The sequence below is a fragment of the Leptodactylus fuscus genome, chromosome 5 (genome assembly GCF_031893055.1).
Source record: "Leptodactylus fuscus isolate aLepFus1 chromosome 5, aLepFus1.hap2, whole genome shotgun sequence".
Taxonomy (NCBI): Eukaryota; Metazoa; Chordata; class Amphibia; order Anura; family Leptodactylidae; genus Leptodactylus; species Leptodactylus fuscus.
The window spans coordinates 50,306,823-50,333,656 of NC_134269.1; the positions used below are offsets into that span (position 1 = coordinate 50,306,823).

The 26,834-nt window shown below is 42.8% G+C and overlaps 1 protein-coding gene across 1 annotated transcript in view; it reads right to left on the reverse strand.

The window, feature by feature from the left end:
* PIAS1 (protein inhibitor of activated STAT 1) overlaps window positions 1-19,633 on the reverse strand; it is a 53,947-nt gene extending 34,314 nt beyond the window's left edge. The window contains exon 1 of the mRNA XM_075273157.1: window positions 19,565-19,633. Coding sequence (XP_075129258.1) covers window positions 19,565-19,588 — 24 coding nt within the window. The 5' untranslated portion in view covers window positions 19,589-19,633. The remainder of the gene's footprint in view (window positions 1-19,564) is intronic.
* Between the last annotated feature and the right edge of the window lie 7,201 nt (window positions 19,634-26,834).

Below are 26,834 nucleotides of genomic sequence, written 5' to 3' on the forward strand. Positions count from 1 at the left end.
TCCCAATGGAAACATACATTGAGCTATTTTGTGTACAGGGAATGGGAAGTAGCACTTATACGTCTTCCTGCTGAATTCACTCCTGGCTTTGCTCAAAAACAAAGGAAAATTGACAAAAAAAAAAAAAAGAAGCCAAAAGCAAAGACTCACAGGTCTCTAGCCTAGAAATGGAATCCAACGGCAGTGTGAACCCTGTTATGAAGGTGTCCGTTAAAAGACCCCCCCCCCCCAAATAAAAGGACATCTATCATAAGATTTGCATAAGTTAATGCCCTTTTTTTATTTTTTTACAGTTTGTTTTTTTTTTCAGCTTTATGAGCATGCACAGAACAAAGAAACGACCAGTAAAAAACAGACACTTTCTTTACGGACACAAAAGTGCCGCATGTAGTTTGTTTTTTTTCTCCGCAAACCCCCAATCCCCCCCCCTCCCCCTGACAGAATGGATGTAAACGGACACACGATAAAATCCCATTGAAATAAATGGAAATTTTAACGGATTTGTGACGGTTCTGCTAGTGTCCGTTGCTAAAATCTTGTAGTGGACAATAGCAATGGACACTACTAAAGGTAACCAACGGCGCCCCTTGAAAGGAATGGCTGGGTATAAGCATTTATTACCCTGTAGGGGATAAACCCTAGGTCTGTGGCAGTCCAATCTCTGAGATCCCATATCAATGGCTAAGACCTAGGTTTCCATATTCTGCATCCAGTGGGTAGGTGAGAAACGCTTGTGGCCAGAATACTGCGCTAAAGAACAGTATGTCAAGTATAGACTTCTGGGAAATTAGAGGGATGCTCTTGGGGGATTGCATTATGAGCAATTAAGATATTAATGAGGACATCTGTAGCACAACAAGGAGCAATTCTAGGAACAGTGTCGGACAGTAGCAGCAGAAATTATTGGTGATAGTAAGCAGGTTATAGGGAGAGTGTTGACTATCCCACACGGCACCACAGCCAATATGGTTTCCCACTACTGCCATGCTGTATTATCATTCCAATAACACCAAGAGTGAATTCACACACTGCAAATTTGTTTTCCCAAATTTCTGCAACTGGATATCAGCTCCATTCATCCTAAGAGTTATTTTTGCAAGCCCTACACACCCAATAGGGTAAAAACCTTTTGCTGCATGCCAATATCCCCTTACAGTGAGGTGCCCACTAGAGATGAGAGTAGTATTCAATCAAATACCTCCCCGCCATAAGTATGCGTGTAAGTGAGCAAACACCAATATTCGATGTGTTTAACCCCTTGGTGTTCGGCCGCTTACACGCATACCTATGGCAGGGAGGTATTTGATCGAATACTACTCTCATCTCTAGTGCCCAGCACAATATACAAGTGGCTTCACACTATCAAGAAATGGGATGTTGAAATCTCTTGAGCTCTGGAATTCCAAGGAAGTGAATAAGAAAGGTTAACATTTTCTAAAAGGGACTTTATCACCTTAAGAATGGCGGCTCCTAAGTGAAAATACGTGAAACAAAACAAATGGAGGAATAGCATCAATGTAGATCAGATCAGTTACAATATTTTTGCCAGGGCTGAAGAAACGTCAGAAGCCAGCTATCGCCTCTGTGCCCAGCTGCCCATTCACAAGGAGCTCAACATGAACGACCCCATCACATAAATGGCATCTGGACAAAGTTTAGACACCTTATATTAGCAAAGTTACGCTAGGTTCACCCCTGCGTTCAGGTTTCTGTCCCTCGGGTCCACTTGGGGACCCAAAAAAAAGAAACCCACTCCGCTTAAAAAGCGGTTACCTGCAGAAGCCAGCAGACCATCATGGAGTCTGACAGGTTTCCGCCTGAAAAATGCGAAGAGAAAACGTCCTGCTTGGATTTTTCAAGTGGATTCGGGGACATTAACCCTGAATGGAGAAGCAGGCGCAGATGTGAACTTGGCCTAATTAAGACTTTAAAGGGGTATTCCGAACGTTGTGTGCGGATGGGCTATTCTTAGGTTAGATCACCAACATCAGATCAGTGGGGGTCCCAAACAGCCAAGTGAAGGAGCTGTGGTGCTTAGGCGCGGCCAGGGACATGGGAGTCGGTAGGACAAGTCGCTGACTGACTCCGACAGTAAAGATCCTCTAGTCCACTGAAAAGCTAGCAATGGACTTTCTAGAAAAGATGTAATATCTAATAATAATAACTGTTTACTACAAAACAATTCATTTTATTTTGAAGCAGAATTTGTAACCCCATCCCCAAAGCCGTGCATAGCAGCAGCCCATAGTATAGCTGCTCAGTCCCATTCAGCTGAATGGGTCTGACCTACAGATAGATCAAGTGACAAACTGAAATGACACATTGAGCCAGGTGATTACTTCCAGAAAATATATGGGAATCCGGGTATAGCGATATTTTATCATTCCAGTTTGTCAAATACATCCTATACCTAAAGGGTTAAATCCTACCCCATCTATAAATACCACGATTACCAGGGACTAGCCGGGGGTCCATTTAATCTTTTCCATAAATTTATTTTAAATAGAAGTGTATGCAGATGGTGCAGTATAAACTGCAGTGTATGAATATACCCCGAATTCAATGTAAGAATGCAAACGTAGCAGAATACAGAGAACACGTAGAACGTAAAAATGCCGCCTATAACAACCGAAAACCATATTGTTCAACTTGCACAAGAAAAATGTCAGTGTCACTGGTTATTAGCGGTGACACGGGCACCAGTAACAGATCTCATAGCTGCGTCCTATACCAGAGCCAGGCTCGCCTAAGTAATTACTTCCAACATAAGTATAACAGACAGAGGGAGGGAAGGAGGGGGGTGGTGGAAAACAGAGGGGGGAGGGAGAGAAAGATAAGGGGGGAGGGGAAGGAGAAAGGGGGGGGGAGGGGAAGAGAGGAAAGGAAAAAAAGTACGGCTGCAATAAATATGTGGAGGATACTTGATATCCAGAAAAGGGAGGTGCAGCCCCATCTAGAAACGCGCAGGATTTCCTTGGAGAGAATCACAGCGTGGACTGGTAAAAATCACATATAGTAGGGGAAGCCTCAGAAGTGGCTGTGGCTAGTGATGGCTATCAGATGGCACCTTGTCTGGTCTCCTGCTATACAGGGATGACATCTTCAGCGACAGCACTGTGCTGGTCTCAGAGGGTGTGCGCCCACCAAAGAGATACGAGATGTTAGGGAGGGCTCCAAACTAAAAATGGGATCCCAACAGAGAGGAAGGTGAAACACAGCATTGTTATTCCCCGGATCTGGCTGCTGTTCCAACATCATACCATTAAAATACATTTGTAAACTAGGACACTGACTGTATATAGTGCTGGGATTTTACAGATCCAATCCACAAGAGACCAAAGAGCGCCACAACTATACACATACTAACCTAAAACAAGGGACGAGAATACCATATACAAGAAAATCTGGCATACGGTCTGCAAGGTTTGACATACCACTGTATGCGAAGACCAAACTTTGGGTGATTCAGCCATAATACCGTATCCCACTCATAGGTCTTATGGCATGAACTAGTAGCATCATAGGGATCTATTACACTGTATATTGGGGTCATCACCCACAGGCTAGATAAGACATGCAGCTGTAATACAGGCCATATAACGTGCTTATTCACACGACCGCTTCCAATGGACAACTGATATTGGTTATGCACAGACTACAAGTGAATACATAGATTTTAATGGCTGCATGCAGACCAACACGCAGGTCACGAACGTCCATTATAATCTATGAGTCTGAAAACTGCAGACAGCACACAACCCAAAAATGAGCAGGATCGCCTGCAGTCTCATCTCAAGTGGTAATTCCAAGTTTTGTTGTTTTTTTTTAGGTAGTATATTATGGCGATTTTGACGGGACTCTCCTGATGCGGGGAGAATAAAAGCAGAAGTGACATATATATATATATATATATATATATATATATATATATATATAATGACACATGTTGTAGTTTGTACAACTTGTATTTTTATATTTCAAATGCAGAGGGTATTTGCACCATGCATCTTAACCGAAGTGCAAATTAACCAAAGTGCACTTATACATGGCACTTAAACAGGGCACGGAACAGGCCAACCATGGCAGAACACCAGGTAAATTTCAACCTAAAAGAACAAGTTTTACCACATGGTATCCTGTAGCTGCACTGTCACTATCTTAGCCATTGTCTTCCTGCAGACCTCTCCTCCATCTCTACCACCAGTATACACCATCCATGTCAGTCCCTCTCTTCTTCCCTCTCCCATGTACAGCTCTCACACACACTTTTCAGTCTCTTTAATCATCCCTTTACTTCTTTTAGCAGTGATACCAAATATAAGCGCTCACATAAATCACTGAACCACCTTCTGTCTCTGTCCATGTTACTCCTCCTTGCTGCTGGGGACATCTCTCCTAACCCGGGCCCTCCTTCCTTCACACATAGAAGGCCTACAAAACTCATCAATATTTACCGTGTTCATTCCCCCCATCCTTCCCCTGTCTCTTATCTGCTCTCTCTGGAACGCCCGATCAGTGTGTAACAAACTAGAATATATTAATGACTTATTCCTTAGTAAATCCCTCGGCCTGCTCGCCTTTACTGAGACTTGGATCCAGCAGTCAGATACGGCCTCCCCTGCTGCTCTGTCTCATGGTGGCCTACAATTCTCACATACCTCTAGGCCTGACAACAGGCAGGGTGGTGGGGTAGGCTTACTTCTGTCACCACAGTGCATTTTTCAGGCCATTCCACCGGTACCCTCACTCACATTCTCCTCATTTGAAGACCATGCTATCAGACTTTTCCACGCACTCTCCTTACGTGTAGCCGTGATCTACCATCCACCTGGCTCACCCTACCAATTTTTGGACCACTTTGCTTCCCCACTTTTTATCCAGAGAAATTCCTACCCTCATCATGGGTGACTTTAACATCCCTATTGACACCCCTCACTCCCCAGCTGCCTCACAGTTTCTCTCATTAACCACTTCTCTTGGTCTTTCACAATGTTCTTCTTCCACCACACATGTAGATGGAAACACGATTGATCTCGTCTTCCATCAACTCCTCACAGTTTCTAAATTTACTAACTCTTCTTTGCCGCTCTCTGATCATAATCTTTTGTCTCTCACCATCAGTGCCCTCTCCCCTTCACAAGATACCCCTACCCAACACACATATAGGAATTTGCGTGCCATCGACGCCCAGCACCTCTCAGATACTAAGGATTACCAAACAGTAAATATGACAAAATACAAATTTTGTTGAAAATACATCAACCAGCATAGATAATAAAAAATAGGTGACCAATATCACAACACCATCAAGCAAGGATGGGCACTAGACATCCAAGGTAAGCATCTCATATAACATGGGTAAGTATAATAGAACACATTGTGCATATACCTAGGGATGACCCAGTGCCCACGTGTCCCCAATGCGTGTTTCGGCGTTTACTGCCTTCTTCCCCCAGAAGACACATCTTCCCATGACATCACCCCTGCACTCATATAGAACACCAGTGACTGTCTTTCTGATGTCGGGTCATTCCATATCAAGTGATCCAAATAGGAATATTTTTTTTTACCTGAAGTCTTTAGATTTTTTTTATTTTTATTTTTTTATGAAGTACAACTTAAGTTAATTACAAATAAAAAGTTTTGAATTTTTTTCTTCATCAGTTAATTTTTTATAGACTTCTAAAGTTTTGAAAAAGTGTGAATTTTGGCCTGGTATGGCTTTACATTTTTTAACATATCTTGGGCTAGAATTAAGATAAATAGTTGGGAGAGGCATCATTTTTCTCAGAGCGGTACCGGCTTTCATTTGATATGTCACAAGATGATGTTTCTTTATATTTTGTTTTGGAGAAATCAAATTCAAAATTTTGATGCGCAATTGTGAAAAAAACGTATGTTTTAAAATTGTGGAAAAAATGCATTTGTGTTACTTGTGTTCTTGGTTATATTTGTACAGGTTTTCAACTTGGGACCAAATTGGGATCAATTTTTTTTATTTTTTTTTAAGCCTTGAATCATCTGATTTAATGTTGGTGTGGCTTCTTCCTTTTTTTCTTTTCAAATTACAACTTGCTGAATTCAACATTTATATGCAACAATAAAAAAAACATAAAAGACAAATACTGTAAGTGCCAGAACAAATGCATCTTATCAGAACACAGCTTGTTCAGCATTTTCAACCTGAATGCATTGAACAAACCGAAAGAAAAAAGCTGCTCATATCCTCAAGTGCGATAATCTAAATAGTCTCATCCTAATTATATGTTAACAAGAGAGTACAAGAACCAATATTGTCCAGTAGATAAATCCTCATTCTATAAAATATGAACTAAACAATTAATAGGACATTTTTAAACTACTGGCCTTTTATCATCAATTTGTCCTTTCTAGTGAGTGAAATGTAATCTTGTCCATAAGCGCTTACTAGCAATGGCCATTTCCTTTTGTGTCAAAGAGTATGTCCGGCCTGTCATGGTGTTAGGCCTCAACATATACTGAGCAATGCAATATGAGAACATAACATGACTTCTGTATTAATTACTGTACTCTACCTTTAATAATAAGGGACAGGCATCAAACATGAAGATTGGAACCTCCCTTCTTGTGGTTATCTGAGGTGCACTACAATAAGTGTCCTACCAGAAACACACCTCTGAGAGAGATGGTCCCACTCTAGTGTCATATTACAGGATCTGTATACTGCTAGTCTGACACTCTGTGAGGTGGATCATTCTCTGTACATATCTCACATATAGACCCCACACTTTTAGACCCCAGGCTGAACAGATCTGAATTCAAGATTTTCGGAATGACACTGTAATAGTTATATTTTAAAATATTATCCCATCGCGATCCCAACTTGAATTTTGGTACAGATGTGGCTAAGGGCATAGCAGGCCCATGTGCATTTTTTTTTGAAATTTTTAAATAAAAGGTTTTTTTTCGGAAATGCGTTTTAAAATTTTGCGTTTGCGTTCACATGGGTAAAATATTAACAAAGATACTCGTGACATATTTGGTGAAAGCCTGTATAGTTCTGAGTAGAATGGCGTTTATTTTGTTTCTCTATCTTTTTTCTAGCCTAAGTTATGAGGAGAAATGTAAAGGCAGGCAACACAGAAATTCGCACTTTCTGAACTTTGAAAATCAATTTAAAATCCAAAAAAAATTCTAGAATTTTTTTTTCTTCACATTTTGCATTCTCTGACACTATTACCAAATAACAAAATCTCAAAAGAATTAAAAATATAGAGGGAAAAATCATTGGTTCACTTGACACGGAATGACCCGTCTGTAATATGTCCTTACTCTATCTGAAACTAAATCTGTCCAAGAATGAACTACTACTGTTTCCTCCATCTTATAGATCTGTCCCTGATATATCCATTGTAGTCTCAGACCTTACTATAACTCCTAGGCAGCAGGCCCGCTGCCTCGGGGTCATGTTTGACGCAGACCTTTCCTTCACCCCTCATATTGAATCACTAGCACGTTCATGTCACCTTCACCTCAAAACATCTCCAGAATACGCCCTTTCCTTACCAGAGATACACTAAAGACACTTACTGTCTCTCTGATTCATTCTCGCCTTGACTACTGTAACTCCTTACTAATCGGACTTCCCCTCACTAAACTCTCCCCTCTACAATCTATTCTGAATACAGCGGTCAGGCTCATCTATCAGGCTAGACGCTACAGCGATGCCTCTGGTCTGTGCCAGTCACTACATTGGCTGCCTATTCATTATAGAATAAAATATAAAGTTATCCCCCTCCCCCACAAGGCTCTCCATAATACCACACCTCCCTACATTTCCTCCCTCATCTCTATCTATCGCCCAACCTGTACTCTCCGGTCACTCAATGACCTAACACTTACATCCTTTATTATCAGAACCTCCCACGCTCGTATACAAGACTTCTCCCGAGCTGCACCACTTCTCTGGAATGCTCTACCCCGGACAATCAGATTAACTCCCAATTTCTACAGTTTCAAACGCAAACTAAAAACATATCTTTTCAGACAGGCCTACCACAATTTCTAACGTAAACCTTTCCGTACTATAATTAGAATCCATAAAATTTAACCCTTCTCTGTCCCCACTCTCACATTTCCCTACATGATATGATGCCATTTCAGGCTAACATTATAGGTCCAAGCACCATCCACGTGTTACAGGACACTACTAGTGATGGCTCATACAGTTTTATGTTTGTGTAATGACAGTCACCTCTATTACAGAATTATCTGACCACCTGTATAAGCAATGCCGTCCCTGCTACCTCTACTTCATAGATTGTAAGCTCTTGCGAGCAGGGCCCTCAGTCTCATTGTGTGAAATGACTTTCTTTGTAATGCATCTTTCTGTCTGTATTTGAACCCTACAAATTGTACAGCACATGACATTCCCAGTAATAATTTTCACCCCTCCTTTCACCAACTGTCCTCAGGAGGAAAAAAAAAAAATCACTGCAATCCCAAATGATGTCATCAAGTTCACATAGAAATTTAAGGAGCTTTAATATTCAACCATATGCCTTATGACTTCATATAGAAACATATGGAGATTATTTCTTTTAGATTCTATAAACTCTCAACAGGAACAAAAACATATGTCCTGTATTATGGAAGTATTGGGAGGAACAACTCTTATACAAAAAAAAAATAAAATGTAGAATGATTTATAGTATGTGGCAATCTGAGCTGGAGGTCAGTCATGAACTTAAAGGGAACCTTTCACCACCGCCAAGTTCAGCTCTTTACATCTGATTCCGGTACGGTTGGGACATTTTCCTTTAGCCCTCACCGTTCCTGAGTAACCAATGCTCCCAGTTGTGGAGTCTGATATGCTATTAGAACTCTGTATTGTCAGGAGGGTGGTGTCAGGTAGAAGCAGACAAGGGGTGTGATTCTGAGCTCTGAATCGCACCCCCTGCCTGACATTACAGAGTAAATAGCACATCAGGCACCAAAACTAACCACCTGCTGCTCAGGAATGGTGGGGGTAGAAAAGAATTCCAACTGCACTGGAATCAGTGGAGCAGCAACTATTAACAGATGCTAAGAACTAGAATTGGTGAAGGTGGCAAAAGGTCCTCTAAGGTTGTTCGCCACACAGTCAAGATCTGCACTGCAAAGCAGTCTGCATTTTATTGTTCATCTCTGTTCACATTGTCTTTGCACCATGTTGAGAAGAATTTTTTTTTTTCCAATAAATAGGAAGCAAGTTCATAAAATGCTGCTGGTTCAGGTCTTCTGACCTTATTAAAAAGAAAAAAAAAAAAAAGTCAGTGGCAACAGGATGAACTTCCGGTTTTTAAAAAGGGATATAATTAAATAATTATCATCAGCTCTGCAAGCAGGGCTTTCGGTTAATTGCACAGGCCTGTGAGAAAACAGCATGGCTGAGATACTGCTCTATAGAGGGCACAATCTAAGACCTGTCCTGAGTTTTGCCCACAGGCTCGTGTAGCCTAAGACTACATGCACACAACCATAGTTTTTAACCTCAATTGCAGATAAATAATTATTTTTTTGGGCCAATTCACACACCGTAGTTTTTGCAGCTGTGTGTCCAGACTGTAGTGAAGAACCAAATCCTATATCAGTCCGTATTATCGGATCTGCCCGTTCATTTCAACGTATGGGCAAGTGTAAACCATGACCCATACACTGCACATGGTCATGTACATAAGGCCTGGTAACATAAGGAGTTGCGTATGGGGCCATGAGAAAATAATGTTGCGTTTTTGGAATCCATAGCATGTCAATTACACCTACAGAAAAGCTGGTGGTTTTCCTACAGGTATAAATGAAGCAGAGTTTAACTGTGAAAAGCAAGACAGGAAAAACTTTGCTTCGTTACCTCAGCGGTTTTTCTCGTAGCGCTTTTTCGCTGTGGCTCACTATGTGTGGCCTAAGCCTTTAGTGGGATTTTTCACAGTACTTACAGGTGACACTAACAGATTTCACATTTAAAAAACTGCAGTTGAAAATTCCAGAAAACCATAAAAACTGTAACAAAACCTTCGCTTACTTACGGTTTTCTCCATAAAAAAAAAAACTGTGTCAAAGTTCAGCAGCAGCCGTTCAGCTGTGTCTAACACAGACACTGCTAGGACACTCACACAAGACAACCGCTCTGATCCAAATTGCCAGATGTAGCAGAGCTGAGGCAGTGCGGCAGCACAGCTTGCTCTGCTCTCCATAGGGATGTACATACAGCTTCGTCTGCCGCGCATATACACAGATGTAGCAGAGCCGAGAGGCATCATCGGCAACCACATTTCGCTAAATATAAGCGGCTCATCGCCATCAACAACCCGCAGATGAAGACATGGGCCGAATCTAGTAAACTACATAAAGTAATGGCACAGATTATAAGAAAGTTTGTAACAGAAACAGGCATTTCTCTCAAGCAGTTTCCTGCTCCTCCACCTAAAATAAATTTGCTCACTGCTCTATCCCTCCATAGAGTGCAGGACTGACAGAACTCATAGCTAAAGAGTGGAAGAGGAGGAGTAAAGAGACAGCATGAGAGACCGGCTTCAGACTGAAGCTGGAGCTAAAGAGAAGAATTGTATCACAACCATAGACGAGTACTGGGGGGGCCTTCCTCACCACAGAGCATCATGGCTGGGCGGTAAGAAACGCCCCCTCTCACAGTACAGTGCAATAGATGCTACTGTGAAGAAAGGTGTTCCTGACTGCCTGTCAGAAACGCCATTCTGACGCTGGGTTCGCACCAGCGTTCTGGTCTCCGTATCAGGTTTCCGTCTTCTGCTGGCAGAAGACTGAAACCTGTCAGACCGAGTCGGGCGGTGAGCATTATGCTCTCCGCAGCAAAACACGTTTTTTTAAAACCGGACGCAAAGTCCTACATTTCTGACTCTGCGTCCGGTAAAAAAAAAAAAAAAAAAAAGGTTTCGCCGCGGAGAGAACAAAACACTCACCGGCGCTCACGGCCGGACACTTTTCAATCCCATTCATTTGAATGGGTTGAACGAACCCCGACAGTGAAGAGCTACGGTACCGGCACTGATAGCTCTTCACCAGGGCAGTGCACTGCCGGCTTTCTAGTGGTGTATTACACTGCATGTGCCCTGAGGATGTGAAAGGTCTTCTTTAATCTCAGTACCCTGTAGAGGCAATTCTACAATTTCCAAATATACCTCTGTTATTCAACTTTGGAGACACATTTTCATGTAAATCTCCATATTAGTCATGTGCAAATGACGGTAGAAGTGCATTGCCCAGGAATCTAGACCTGATCCCAAAGCCCAGGCAAGCTAAGGCAAGTCACCTCTTTTGCATATGAATAAATCAGCAATTTACATGAACATGGGGCTCCAGAGAGGATTGAGATACTTGGGAACAGTAACATGTACAAGTTATTGGGATTAGTCCTACAACCAAACCAATCTACTGCTCACAGACTCCCTGTAAAGTGAACCCCAACTATCTGACTGCGCTCATATTATAGGGAGTGTGTCAGCAGAACAATCTATAGTCAATTATTATATATATATATATATATATTTCTATTTATTTTTAGCAGTGAGACAGGAATCCCAACTAGTGATTATGAATGCAGACTTGCTGAAATCCAGCAGGTTTAGATTAGGTCATGGGGCCTGTTATGACCTAAATTAAAATCACGATTAACATTTTACCTGTGATTAATGAACGGTTTTATTAGGACTCTCCCTTTTTACATATCACACCCCCTATTTATATATTACGCCACTGAACTTGGGTTTATATTATTCCTATATCAGTTATCCTGATTGGATAGAGTACATTCAGTGACATATCCTTTATCCAATGGCAGCGTGAGGCAGGATGTAAAAAAAAGTGGAAATAATAATAATTGCTGTAAACACAATCACATCCATTACCTGAGCAGCTGACTTTCAGTTACGGTTATTTAGCCATGAATTTAACCCTTTGTAATGCAGAAGGTAAATCCACCACACACACTAAAATTCAGCACCGATTTGGAGACAGATTCCGCCCTCAAGCTGCATCTCGTTTTCAATGGGAGGTATAGATAGAAACAGGAGGCTGAAATAAAAAGAAAGCATCCAGCTCAATCCCGCCACGGATTCCATGGCCGATTCAGCCACAGCGTCCGCGCACAAGCCGCTCCGCTGAATCAGCCCATTCATCTGAGGCTAGTCAGTGAGGGGTAGCCATGTGACTGAAATGGAAGAGAGGTTTCTGATGTGTGAATGTACCCCAATACTGCTGAAATGTTCAGCACAGTCTGGACTGGACACAAGTGTAACAAACAGCTGTGAGACATATTGGCAAGTAAGGGGATGGAAACTTTCCTGTCCACCTCCAGAAGGTGAAGACTAGGCACACGCAACTGCAAACAAATACTGAAAGCAATGAGAAATTGAAACAGAAAGCAAGTTAGAAAGTTACAGAACTTGCCATTATCCAATGAGTAATCTTCACTGACATAACCAGATTTCGAAAGCGTACATTCACAAGTCACAACGCTCACAAGCAATAGTCTTGATGAAACCTTTCCTCCTATGTTAAGAGGGGATGTGCGGATGTTGCTGAGCTATTGTCCTGTATTAACAATAGCCCTTTAAGTGATATCCTCAATCTGCATTGATAATGGGTCTGACATTGGTCCACGGAAAAGGACTGCAACGCCAGCCATACACAGATTTTCATTGGCCGATTAAGCTGCAGAAAATAAGGATATACGACATGAACATGCCAAGAATGGACACTCGCGGCGACTCAATGGCGAACTTTAGTCTGTCTGAAAACATCAAGGGACATTGTTCTGTTTTTGGCAGCGACAGGGCTTGGTATGATCAGCTACCAGGACTGCTCGTACGACAGCCACCTGAAAGTTTATGGCGAGACTTAGGCAAAGGCCACAGGCTTCCTAAACACATTTAAATTGTAAATAATGAACTGTCACTCGGTAGTTTTAAGCTGGTGCTCGGAAAAGGCTTCTCACGGCCATCTTAATGCAATAAATGAAATTTCCGGCACTCTGTGGGTATGCTTCCAAAATGTAATTTTTATTCCGACAAATACATAAAGTTTCGGTCAAAGTAAAAGACCTTCTTCAGTGTGTCTGTAGGTAGGAGGAATAGGAAGCCCAAGTAAATTGGATATGTAGTCCTAGTGGATGAATGTCACACATGCAATAATGCTGCAAATGCTTTCCATGAAAAAGCACTGCAATACCACAAGATGCTGCATTGTCGCATGTATATGCTATACCATGATTGAAAACAGTGTTGGTCTTTTAAAGGGGCTCTGTCAGCAAAATCATGCTGATAGAGCCCCACATATATGCGTGAATAGCCTTTAAAAAGGCTATTCAGGCACCGTAAATGTTATGTTAAACTACCCCCCCCCCCTTTTAAAATATAACCCTAAGAAAGAATATGATCTACTTACGCATCGTGCACGATGAGCGGGCATTCAGGGTGCGCTGTCTTCTTCCTCCACGCCTCTCCTTCCTCCGATGTCCTCCGGTCCCATCTTCCTCCGGCGCTCGCGAACTGACACTGATAAAAAAAAAAAAAATGGCCTGGGCACCTGCGCAGTAGAAGCCGCATGCTACTGCGCAAGCGCCCAGGCCATTTTTTGTATATCAGCGTCACTTCGCGAGCACTGGAGGATGGGACCTGAGGACACCGGAGGAAGAAGAGGCGTGGATGAAGAAGACTGCGCACCCTGAATGCCCGCTCATCGTGCACGATGCGTAAGTAGATCACATTCTTTTTTTAGGGTTTTATTTTAAAACGGGGGGGGGAGGTGTAGTTTAATGTATGGTTTAGTTTTAATGCATGGTTTAGCTGAGTCCCTTTAAGATAAGGCCCCTCTTTGTAGAAATGCAGCAGGAAAAAAAAAAAAAAAAAAAAATGCAGCTTTTGACAGTACCAGTTAGGTGAATGAGATTCTGCCTAATCCCATCCATACATTGTGGGGGCTGCAGAAAAGCTTTGTTTTTCAAAAATGCAGCATGTCAATATTACCTGCAGAAACGCTCACAGTTTCTCTATAGATTTAGGCTAAAGCTCCATGTAGAGTTCTGCAGCCAGAAAGCTAATTTTCCTGCACTGTGGGGATGGGCGCTGGCATCTCATTCACTACATACTGACTGCATTTTTTTTTTCCATAGGCAACGTGCAGCATTTACACCACGTGAGGCCCCAGACAGAAGGAAGAGGAGAAAAATAAAAATAAAGAAAAATGCAGCAAAAACAGAGAAAAGATGTATTTCCGCTGTTTGTTTTAGCTTGGTTCTGCAACTTGGGGCCTTAGCTCACAGGGTGCTTTTTTCTAACTGCACATGGTCCCACGCATTTTAGCTGTAAGCCAAAGGCCATCAAACTGGAAACCTCTGGGTCTCTATCATAGCAAAAATGTTCTACTCATAACTGCAATTGCAGGCGGCATTGATTGGGCCCATCCCTAGACTGCCTGCTCTCAGAGCGGTAACCTTACGCTGCCAAAACCCCAACCGCATGTGGCCGCCAAAGAATGCACGATTATACTGTATACCGCTCTGTTTGGACGCGCCCCAAGTGGTAATGACTTAGTGACTTTTCTCATTCCAGGGCAAACAAAAAGTCATCTACTGTTCAATTCAGACACTGTACATTGTAGTAAATATGTAAAAGACCAGCTAGGTCCAATATTACTAGAATAAAACGAGACACAAACAACGTTCATATGCATATGGTATATTGTGGATCATCAATGTGGAAATGCAAAGAAGGGTAACAATGCAAATAAGGGTTTGACAAAACAATGCAGAAAGTGCAGGCTGTGAACTTTACATCTGTAGCATTCTCTTAGCAAATGAAGTTTAATGTGGACACATGTAAGGTAATGCACTTTGGTCAATGTAATAAAATGTCTGATTATGTACTTAAATAGTAAATTACTGGGTAAGACTGCCAATGAATAAGACTTCTGGTGGACAGCAAGCTTATCTTTAGTGACCAGTGCCAGGCAGCTGCTGCCAAGGCAAATAAAATTATGGGATGCATCAAAATAGGTTCTCATGACAAGGACATAGTTATGCCTCTATACAAATCAATAGTATGGCCACACTTAGACTATTTTGCACAATTTTGGGCCCTGATATACAAGACAGACATAATCAAACTAGAAAAAGTGCAAAGACGGGCAACCAAAATGATTAGGGGAATGGGTGGACTGGAGTACAACGATAGATTAACAAACTTGGGGTTATTCAGTTTAGAGAAAAGACGTCTACGGGGAGATCTAATAAGAATGTACAAATACATGAAGGGACAATACAAAGAACTTTCTAAGGATCTTTTTACTCCTAGGACAGTGACAAGAGGACATCCACTACGTCTGGAGGAGAGAAGGTTTCACCAGAAACATAGAAGGGGATTCTTCACAGTAAGAACAGCGAGGCTCTGGAGCTGATGTCTTCATCCAACCTCATCTACTATGTAACTATAGGAAAACGCAAACCCATTTACCTTTTCAGATGAGGTATGACAAAGGGTCATATGAACTCGTCCCCGAAATGTGAACACACAGGACTGTCATTTAAGGCATGGACTACACTGGCTCTGAATGGCCAACAGCTGCAACAGCAAACTGCATAGAACAGATGCAATCTATACAAATACACTGAGCCACATGGACTGGCAACTAACACACAATATAACAGTATCAGGAAGACAAAGAAAAATTCACATAAATCTCTGTTATGCAAAAGTTGGTAATAAAGGAGTCTGTATATAGCCTCAGTTTTACAGTCTCTGTCAAGGGCCCGAAATAAAACTTGTCTACCAGACATCAACACCTGTAACCAGAATTTATAGGCCAACACCTCTGAACGGGCAGGAAATCCTCTACATAAACCACATCAGATGCAATGACTGCAAAGTGGTCTGACATACCAGGACTGCCAGACACTATTGTACTGCCCACACCGTACGGGACAATGAGAAGAAACAGGGTCATCATTTATGCAACTAAGAGTCCCAGCATGCTCTGCACAGCCATACTGGGATTTATAGTACTGCATATTAATATGCTTTCTAAGGCTGGGTTCACGCAAGGACGTGGAGTGCAGCAACCACACCATAGGCTTATCTTAACCAAACTTCAAATCTTCCCATAGGCAACAAGACTTTAACAGTTTCAAACAAAAATAAAAAATCATGTTGCCGCATTTTTTTCCCACCTACAGAAATAAGCATGCACCCAAAAAACCCAGTAAGATATAAACTATATACCAGGATGTTCTGCAGACAGCGGGATCTACAACAGCTGGTCTAAAATAGGTGAAGAAAAAAAAAGTTATTTCTGCAAAATAGTGACAAATCTGTGCAGTGTGTGACCGCATACAGCTGCCAACCTCATCATTCACTTAGACGGCCATTAACATTTGGAACCTCTTTCTAAAAATAAAGCTGGAGCTGAACAACTGCTGCCAGCACCAGTACAGACCCCCCCACAAAATAATGACGAAGTCCAACAACTACCATCGTAAAGCAGCTCCACAGACTACAACATCGGGCAGCGTGCCAATATCTGCAGGACGCACCGCGGCAAACGATACGGCAATTAAAGTGACAGAACTATTTATAAAAAATAATTACATGTAAAACACAGAAGAGCAGATGAGGAGGCCGGGAAGATCAGCGCTGATGGAGGAAAATCCTTCCGCATCATTTCATCTATCAGCTACATGAGAGTTATATGATTACACATTAAAACCCATATCTCAGGTGTCACGGAAAGAGTCAACAAGCAGCCTTGTTTCTACTGTTGATCATACAAAAAGCAGAGTATAAAATATATCTTTCCATTAGATTTCCCCTAACACGAAATACAACCGGACAGCAACAAATACTGGTGAAAAAAAAAAAAAAGTTCACTAGTATTAGCATTTTAGAAGCACTTCTGAAAGTGAAAGTAACTTGGACCAATTGGTGAGGGTATCGTTTTTAATAAATATCCTGAGTTACGGGCTTGCCCCTATCTTTTAAAGAGGACCCATCACCAATCTTAGCACAGACATCAAATATATACTGCCATTTAAAACTTTGTTGTGTCACCCCTGTTATTCCACCTGAAAACCTATGAATAAACCGACATCAGGGCGTTACCCTACATACGATGACACTGTCCAATTAGTGGTGACAGTATCACGTTATGTTAGAGATAAGCCCCTGTGACAAGGAGAACTGGAACAACCAATGAGTGAAAGCAGAAATTACTCAGAGGAATAAACAGAGGAACAGCACAGCTAAAGAAAAAAAAAAAAAAAAAAAAAGTTGTTAAAGTGATTAGAAGAAAGCGCATCAGGAAAGCTGATATTTCAGCAACATAGGGCTTTAGGCACTCGGGCCCCACACACTGACATGGTGGAAACGCACTGCAGTCTTATCCTAAGCACTAGTCACAGAAACTCCGCAGGAAATTTCCTCTCCAGACTTTCTGCCCATATTATACCTATACAGAAAACGCCAGCGCTTCAGTAGAATTCAAAAGCTGCGATTTGCAAGAACGCAAGCTTTTTTGAAATCACAGCATTTCCACTACAGGTTTTTTTTCTGCAACGTGTGGATGGGATTAGCCAGAATCCCATCCACTTTGCAGGTAATGTGAAATGCAGCGGTTTTTTTGCTCCGGCGTTAGCACCAAACCAAAAACACTGCATGTTGTCAACGTGGCACCCCAGGTTCAAAATTGTCACAAATTTAGCTATATATTTACAGTTTAATATCTTTTCCAGTTACGTACCCCACCAGTCCTGTGTGCTGAATAGGCCGCAGTGACGGTTTGTCCATAGTAAAATTTTACGCCACTGCATCTTAATAAAAAATACTGGACCAACAGGGCCACCGTAGGGGACAAAAGCAGAATTTGGATTGTAAGAACGTTACAAAGTATTTTCATTCTGAAGTTTTCTTTTGAAATTATTTGAGATTTTCTTAGAGGATCTTCCCCACCTTCTCACATCCTGCAATAGGCGCTGCTCCACTGATTCTCCAGTCTCCACTATTCCAAAGTAATAACTGCTGTTAGCTTCAGTCATGCTCTCTATTGTCAGGTGGGTGGTCTGTCTTTCAGTTTAGGACTGCCCACCTGACAGTAACAGCACCGACTCCTCAAGAACGGTGGGGGTTAGAGGAAAAAAATTTTTTCCAAATGCGCCAAAAACAGCGGAACAGCACCTACTGAAGGATGCAAAGATCTGGAGATGGTAGAGGTGGTGAAAGGTTTTCTTAAAACACCCCTCAAAGCACAGAACCCCTCCAAACTATGGGCAGAACTGAACACTCATTCAGATAAGTTAGAAAAAAAAAAAACACACACAACACTTGAAGACTCATCATCACCTGTGCCAAGCTATAGGTTTAGTAAAGCATGTATTCCAACTTAAATCCCCAATTCCACATTGTGCCGTTACTCTGTTATTCCTCCTACAAATTTATGAATGAACTGACAGCTGGGACTATAGCTACACAGTCAGACATTACACAGTAGTATCGGACTGCACTGCAGGATAGTAAAAATTTCTAGTAAGGGCAACAGAGGAACTACATGAAACAGATATGAAACAAGCTTCAGATTTGCCATTTCATGGGTATAAACAAGTATTTACTAGGCCAGGTCATCCGAGGTGACACATACAGGCAGCCAGCGGAGGGCTACAATGGCTTATGATCTGTGGCCCCAACCTGCCTGTATTATTGTACAGGACCGAATACACACATGGCCATGACAAGGGGCACATCTGGTGCAAACCACAATCGGACACAATTCATTCATTAGCAGAACATTGGCCTCAGCTCGGCCATTAGATACATTGTACCCACAAGGAAATCAATATTTACTATCAACACCAAGCACAGTCATGTATCCAGGACTAGAGACATGGCCACACTGATGCCCCTACACCATGTGCTCAGCACACAAGGGGGGAGGGGGACACAGGGTATTGTGTATGGTCAGATGTATATACGGTACAGAACAGACAAGGCTGCCCACAACCTGTTGGAAATAAACGCTGCATGTAGACGAAGTCCAAGCAGAATATAAGACACCATTATAAACAAGGGAGAAGAGAAGTGTAACCCCCCCATGGCAGAGAGTGGGGGAGGCAGCCCGGTGTGAGGAGTGGGGGAGGGGATACTAGGGGCAGATGGTAACAGACCGGGATGGATGAGAAGTGTCAGGCGTCAGGCTCACCTCTCCGCGGCTCCTGCAGCCTCACATCCCGCCGGAGCGCTGCCCTCTGCTTGTGCCCATTCATCCCACACTGAGCAGAGACCGTAGCCAAGGGTCACCCACCCTGTCCTCCCCTCACTCACCCCAGACCCCCTCCCTTCCACCACCACGGAGAGCAGCAACAATAACAGCGGCGACTGTAGCCCTGCACACAGCCCTCCAAGATCTTTCTAATTCTGGACCCCGCCTTTCCTGGCTCACCGACCCATCGGCCCACCCCGACCGGAACCTAAGACTCCCCTCATCAAACACAGGGCGGGATCCCGGTCCCGCAATTCCAGCTGCGCTTTACCTTCAGTTCCGCACTGTCCGCCATCTTGCCGCTCTGCGCGCATGCGTAATGAACCCGCCGCGACGTGGCTCCAACGCGCTCGTGATGTCATCACGTAAAATTTAAATAAAGGCGCCAAGTGGCCGGGGAGCATGTGAGGACGGTCACGTGGTGGAGTGGAGTTTGTTGCTGTTCGTGTTAGCAGCGTGTTGTTACAGCTACAAGCGTCATTATAATCTCCATTGTCCTGATGTCTATTGTATATAGCGAGAGGCAGCGGAGTGTTATGTGCTCTTCTCTGCAGCATAACCACGCAGTGTCAGCCTACCTACAGCTATGGTGGTCGCCACTTCCATGGATTACTACAGCAGAGTACTGTAATAATTGGGGTTTTCTTAATTCTTATTGACTAAGGTGTTGAGCACGAAGAGTTTTATGGTGGTTTTGCTACCCCCATCCAGGGACATAGCTATAGGGCAAGGCAAGGGCAGCAGTCACTAATGGGCTCTGAATCCATTATTTATTACTTATATAGCACCATCATATTTTACAGTACATTGTCCCATTTCCCCTAGCAGTATGTCTTTGGAGTGTGGGAGGAAACCCACGCAAGCATGGGGCGAACATACAAACTCCTTGCAGATGTGTCCTTGGCAGGATTCGAACCCAGAGCTTCAGGGCTTCAAGGCTGCAGTGCTAACCACTGAGCCACCATGCTGCCCCGCTTTAAATATGTTCCTATTGTAAATGGCACATGGTAGGTAGGGACCCATTCCAAATATTTTTTATTGAGGCGCAGGAGATACAAGTTACACATCTACCCCCTTCCCACAGTTGTAGCATTATCCGTTTTCTAACATTGATGACCCATCCTTAGGATAGGCCGTCAATGTTAGAGCTGCAGGGGTCTGACACCTGGGACCCCCCTACCGAGCACTGGTACCCAGACATGGTGGCTCTCAGTATTGTTTATATACCACGTGCTGTGCTGCTTATTTGCCATACAGACTGTAGCGGAGAATGTCGTTATTGTAGTGCTGTCTCATAGATTTCAATTGGACAGCACTGCAATATCTACACTTGCCATTACAATTTGTACGACCAGTGCAGCTCGCAGTATGTAAACAATATTGAAAGCCGCTATGAAGGAAATTCCTTTAATTATGAGCCGAGTTGCAGAATTAGAGGGATCCTATTTAAACTCATTTTTTTTCACCCTAACATGTCGGAATAGCCTTAAGAAAGGCTATTCGTCTTTTACCTTTCCTTGTCTTCTCCACCCCGCCGTTCGCCTCCAATTCTGTTTTTCCTTGGTATGTAAATGAGTTCTCTCACAGCACTGGGGGCGTCCCCAATGCTGCCAGAGAACTCTCCAGCGCCGCCCCCAGTGCTTCGAGAGAGAGTTCATTTACATATTCAGAAAAATTGGGATTGCAGGTGAATGGCTGTGCGGAGAAGACAAGGAAAGGTAGGAGACGAATAGCCTTTCTTAAGGCTATTCTGACATGTTAGGGAGAAAGAAATGTGTTTAAAAGATAGGATCCTTTTAATATTGTGTGATCTATAAATTTCTAAATGCACAAGAAGAAGAAGACTTAGGAAGAACATGACTTTGCATAAACGACTATGATATGATAATGGATGCTTGCCAATATGTAGTTAGAAGCTTTATGTTATAATAAGATAAGCTATTCTTATAGTGACAATTAGCCAATAGACCATTATGAGTTATATAAAGTAGGTATTGAAATGTAATCCATTAGAAAGTGTGTTAACCAATTGTGTAGCACTTTGTGAAGTTTCACTCATCTCACGCTGTTGAATGTGTATAAATAAAAGGGCTTGACCCACCTGAAGTGTGAATTTTGCTAGATACCCTACTTGCCAGTGGACTCATTATTCCTCTGTCGCGATGTCATTCATTGGCTACATGAGACCCTGTCCTCTAGTGTTTGGCATTAGGCTTACCGCAACACCATGCTGTCAGGGTACCAGTGATCTGCAGGAGTCCCAGATGATGAGCTCCTTTAGATCTAATACTGATCGTCTATCCTAAGGAGAGACCTTCTTTAAGCATTGGACAGAAGAGAGGCCCCCACCTAGGATATGCCTGTGTACTCTTATGTGCATGTGTTGTTAATCTGTGTGGTTCTTTGCATTATAAAATAAAATGTTCGCTATCTTTATGTGCTTTCTGAAATATAGCCTCTGTGGTCTGATGCTTTACTGTAATGCTGGGGTGTGAAAACTGACTGTATAAGGAGCTTCCCTATACCTTTTGGGAGTCCAGCCCAGGAAATTTGGTGTTACCCATCAGTTGTCACTGTGGCCTAACATGGTCTTTTCCTGAAAGTCAGTGGACTGAGCAATAGCAGGGTCCCCCTAACCCGAGTGCATCCACAGTGTGAACAGAAATGGTGCTGTGTGTAAAAAGAAAACTGCAGCACAGAGGGGTAAGGACTTCTTACAAAATCCCTTTAACCTTCCTGCCACTGAGCCAACTCTTTTGTGGTAGCCAAATATAGATTCCCCGCTTTGAGGAATGGTTATGCTACATCTAAGACAGACACCAGATCACTGGGTTTGGTGACGAAAGGCCACCTGACCTGTGGGCCCTCTGACTGAGCGTTTTGGGGAATGAGGCTTTGTGCAACCTGTGCATTGTCAATGTGCTAGCTTGGCTTTTCATGGCTAGCACACTCCGGTGGCCCCATACACACGACCATGTATTTTCACAGTGCCACGTATGGAGCTGGGAGTCTGGGACAGAACTCAGGATAGGTCTTATTCCTGTCCATTTTGAGGCCCATGTTCACTGACATGAGTGAATGGGGGCATATCGTCACATGGATGTAATCCCAGTGCTGCCTGTGCCATTTAAAGGGATTCTACCACTAAAACAATTTTTTTTCTAGTTACCACGTCGGAATAGCCTTTAAAAAGGCTATTCGTCTCTTACCTGTGGAAGTGCTCTCCGCCGCGCCGTTCGTTCAAAATACCGGTTTGTACCGGTATGCTAATTAGTTCTCTCGCAGCGATGGGGGCGTCCCCATCGCAGGAGCACCAATGGGGGCGTCCCCATTGCAGCTCGAAAACCGACCGCAGCGCCGCCTCTCTGGTCTTCTGTATCCTCCCCTTGCCTCTTCAGCGTCTGTCGGACGCCTGCGCAGTATGCTCTCTGTTCGGCGAAGCTTGCCGAACGTACTGCGCATGCGCAAAAGTGCGGTGCCCGCACTATGGCTGGGACCGCAATTTCGCGCATGCGCAGTACGTTCGGCAATCTTCGCCGAACAGAGCGTACTGCGCAGGCGTCCGACAGTACGCTGAAGAAGCAAGGGGAGGACACCGAAGACCAGAGAGGCGGCGCTGCGGTCGGTTTTCGAGCTGCAATGGGGACGCCCCCATCGCTGCTCCTGCGATGGGGACGCCCCCATCGCTGCGAGAGAACTAATTAGCATACCAGTACAAACCGGTATTTTGAACGAACGGCGCGGCGGAGAGCACTTCCACAGGTAAGAGACGAATAGCCTTTTTAAAGGCTATTCCGACGTGGTAACTAGAAAAAAAAGTGTTTTAGTGGTAGAATCCCTTTAATCATGACCCAGCTACAAGTACATGGTTGTGCGCATGTCGTCCAAGTCAGAGACTATTCTCCTTTGAGTTAATTTATATGTTTTGTTTAAACTGCAAACAGGAAAGAAGAGCAGTTTCTTATGTGGTTTTAACCACCATATTTGAATACACCCTTTTAAACATGTTTGTGCTATAAAAAATAATGAGACAGCTCAGGCTTAAAAAATAAATAAAAAGATGTCTATACAAATTATATTAAGGCCCCATGTGGCAAAACACAGATAAAAAATGGGGTAGAGACATGTTGAATTTTTCCCACATTTTTTTATATTGAGTTTTTGTTGCGTATGTTTTTCTTCCTCTAATAAGTCTATAGGGAACACACTTGCAACTCCACAACTAAAATTAGCATGCTGGATTTTTCAAAAGGCAAGTTTGTGAAAATGCAGCAATTTTTTTCTGCATTGTGTTAATGAGATTAATCAAAATCTCATTAATTTACTGGTGCTGCCAAAAGCATTGTTTTTTCGATAACTTGGGGCCTTAGCCTGAGTCAACATTAGGAGTGGATTAAATAGAAGGGAAATATCAAATCAAATAGGCTTTATTGGCACGTCCGAATGGATATTTAGCATTGCCAAAACTAGTAAAGTGTGTGTGTGGGGTTTTGGAGTCGAGGGGGAGAGTATGGGGGTGGGGGGTGGCTGATTTGGGGTATAACAGTCCGTGGAGTCTCATCTTCCTCTTAGTTGGTGACCGCTATATGGAGAGGTGGGGTGGGTGGTTTGGGGAAATGTCTAAGAGATTCCTATATGTTAAATAGAAGGGAAATGTCTAAGAGCTTCCTATATGTTTTCCATTGCTTTACAAGCCACTTCTGACATTGCCTTCTAATTTGAGTTACGAAAGAGATTAAGTATAAGGAAAATGTTTGTTTTTGTACCGTGTTAGGGTGCATTCACACTACTGATACGCTGCCTGATTCTGAACGTTAAAACACGTTCAGAATCAGCGCGTATAAAGCAGTTCCCATTCATTTCAATGGGAAGCCGTCATACGAGAGCTCCCCATAGAAATGAATGGGCTGCTTTTTCACTACGAGCGCTCCCATTGAAGTGAATGGGAAGTGCTCGCGTGTACAGCTCGGCATGATCAGAGCTAGCCGTACACGCGGGCACTGAGCGCTTGTAGTGAAAAAAGCAGCCCATTCATTTCAATGGGGAGCGCTCGTATGCCGGCTCCCATAGAAATGAATGGAACTGCTTTATACGCACTGATTCTGAATGTGTTTTAACGTTCAGAATCAGGCAGCGTATCAGTAGTGTGAACTTACCCTTAGCCAGTGGGTAGGAAATATAAAAATAAAAACTAAAAAAAAACTTGAGAGTCTGCAGTAGTTGATACCCTTTTTAATGGCTAACTAATAATGATGCTAGATTACAATGTTTCGAAGCTCTTGGCTTCTTCTTCAGGTATATCTAAAAACAATTTCTGAAGGATGCATATTTATGTACAAGAGGGACACATAGGAATAGAATTCTAGGAGGGACGGTAGAAGAAGGTTATCAGTTATACAACTAAACAACTTAAACAATTCATCAGTTTGTAATGTTCTTATCAGTTCACAGAGTGTCTTTATGGCTGGCTGTCTCAGTTCAGTGATTTCTGTAGGATGCCATGAACCCATGTGAGAGATTCATCCCTTTCTCGAGAGTGTTAAACAAGGTCATAAATTTGTACTCATAAATCCATCTCTCTTTCCTGGATTTAAAATTCCCTCTTAAAGGGGCTCTATCACTAGGAAAAGTCATTTTTAACTAATCACATCCTTGCATAGCCTTTAAAAAGTCTATTCCACACCTACCTTTAGTATGTAGATTGCCTCAGTGGTTTCTGAATAAGTCCGTTTTTATTCATATGCTAATTAGACTAGTGCACGATAGATGGTGCACACCTCTCTCCTATTGTTTCCTATGGGAGGCTGCTGCTGATGATGATGATGACTTGCTTCCTGTTTGCTTCACACACATAGAAGATAATAGGAGAGAGGAGGCTGCTGGGAACTTCCTGAGCTGGCTGGAGGCTCATTAGCATATGAATAAAAACAGACTTATTCAGACACCACTGAGGCAATCTACATACTAAATGTAGGTGTGAAATAGACTTTCTAAAGGCTATAAAAGGATGTGATTAGCTAAAAATGACTAAATTTTCATGTCATTGGTGATATTATGATCTTCATTGCAGAAATGTTTTGACACGTGAAGGTCCATACTTTGTTCTCTAATTGTATGGCGATGTGAATTAATTCTCATTCTAAGCTTCTGGCCCATCTCTCCAACATACAGCTTTTCAGTGGAGATTAATTTCATTAAGCAACATTTGATATACAAAAGGATCTTCTGGAATCCCAATTATTTGCCATTCAGTGCAGGGGGGGTGGGTGTCTTAGATGTCTTCTCCGGGCCGCCATTCGGTATATAATCCGGTTTTCGTCGATATGCAAATGAGTTCTATTGCAGCACTGGGGGAAGTCCCCAGCGCACAAAGCAGCACTGGGGGCGTCCCCAATGCTGCGAGAGAACTCTCCAGGGCCGCCTCCATCTTATTCAGGAACGGGTCTTCTTCCAGCGATGGTTTCGAACATCTAGGCCTAGGGCAAATTCGACTGCGCATGTCTGCTGGCCACAAGAAAATGGCCACTTGCAATACTGTGTAAGTGGCCATTTTCTTGTGGCCAGCGAGCATGCACAGTCGACTTTGCCCTAGGCCCGAGGCCTAGAAGTTTGAAGCCACCGCTGGAAGAAGACACGAAGAAGACCCGTTCCTGAAGAAAATGGAGGTGGCGCTGGAGAGTTCTCTCGCAGCATTGGGGACACCCCCAGTGCTGTTTGAGCGCTGGGGACTGCCCCCAGTGCTGTGAGAGAACTCATTTGCATACCAACGAAAACCGGATTATATACTGAACGGCGACCTGGAGAAGACATCTAAAGGTAGGAGAAGAATAGCCTTTCTTATAGCTATTCCTACGTGGTAGGCAGAAAAAAAATGAATTTTAATGATAGGATCCCTTTAAACACATATGAATCCCCACCACACATAAGTGAGGAATCTGGGGGAGATATAGCTACCTTCCAGAACTTTACCAGCCACCTTCTCACAGTACATTTTATAGACTTATATTGTGAAATACATGTTTTAACTACATTTCTCCCATATCCATGGAGAGAAACAGAACTTTTGCTTGACTGAGCAATGGCCATGAATCATAAGGTGAGCATGTTCTATCTCAGGTAAATGCTATTTTACAGCTCTGTTTATGGACTTTGTCAAGTGGACAGGTTCAATACCTGAGGACTCTTCTTATTCTGTAATCATTATTGTATTATTCATGTTACAGTAAAGCAGTTCAACCTTGCAAAAGTTGAGTATGTGTTTTATCAGCTGACTCAGCACTCGGCTACACATTTTGGGCCCAGCAAAGTGGGAACTGGCAGACTTTTATAGATCCATAGTGATGTTATTTTAGTTTTTATCAGGAGATTCCACTGATTGCGATTTTCTCAATTAACTTTTTTAAATGGGATTTTTCCTATTTTTTAATTGGTGAAATGTCAAAATCTGCCAGTCTTGGTGGTAAATTGGGATGTCTGATAAACTGTAAAACACACGAGAAGGTTAGTGGCTAAAGATATCAGTGAAAATGATTTCAAGATTG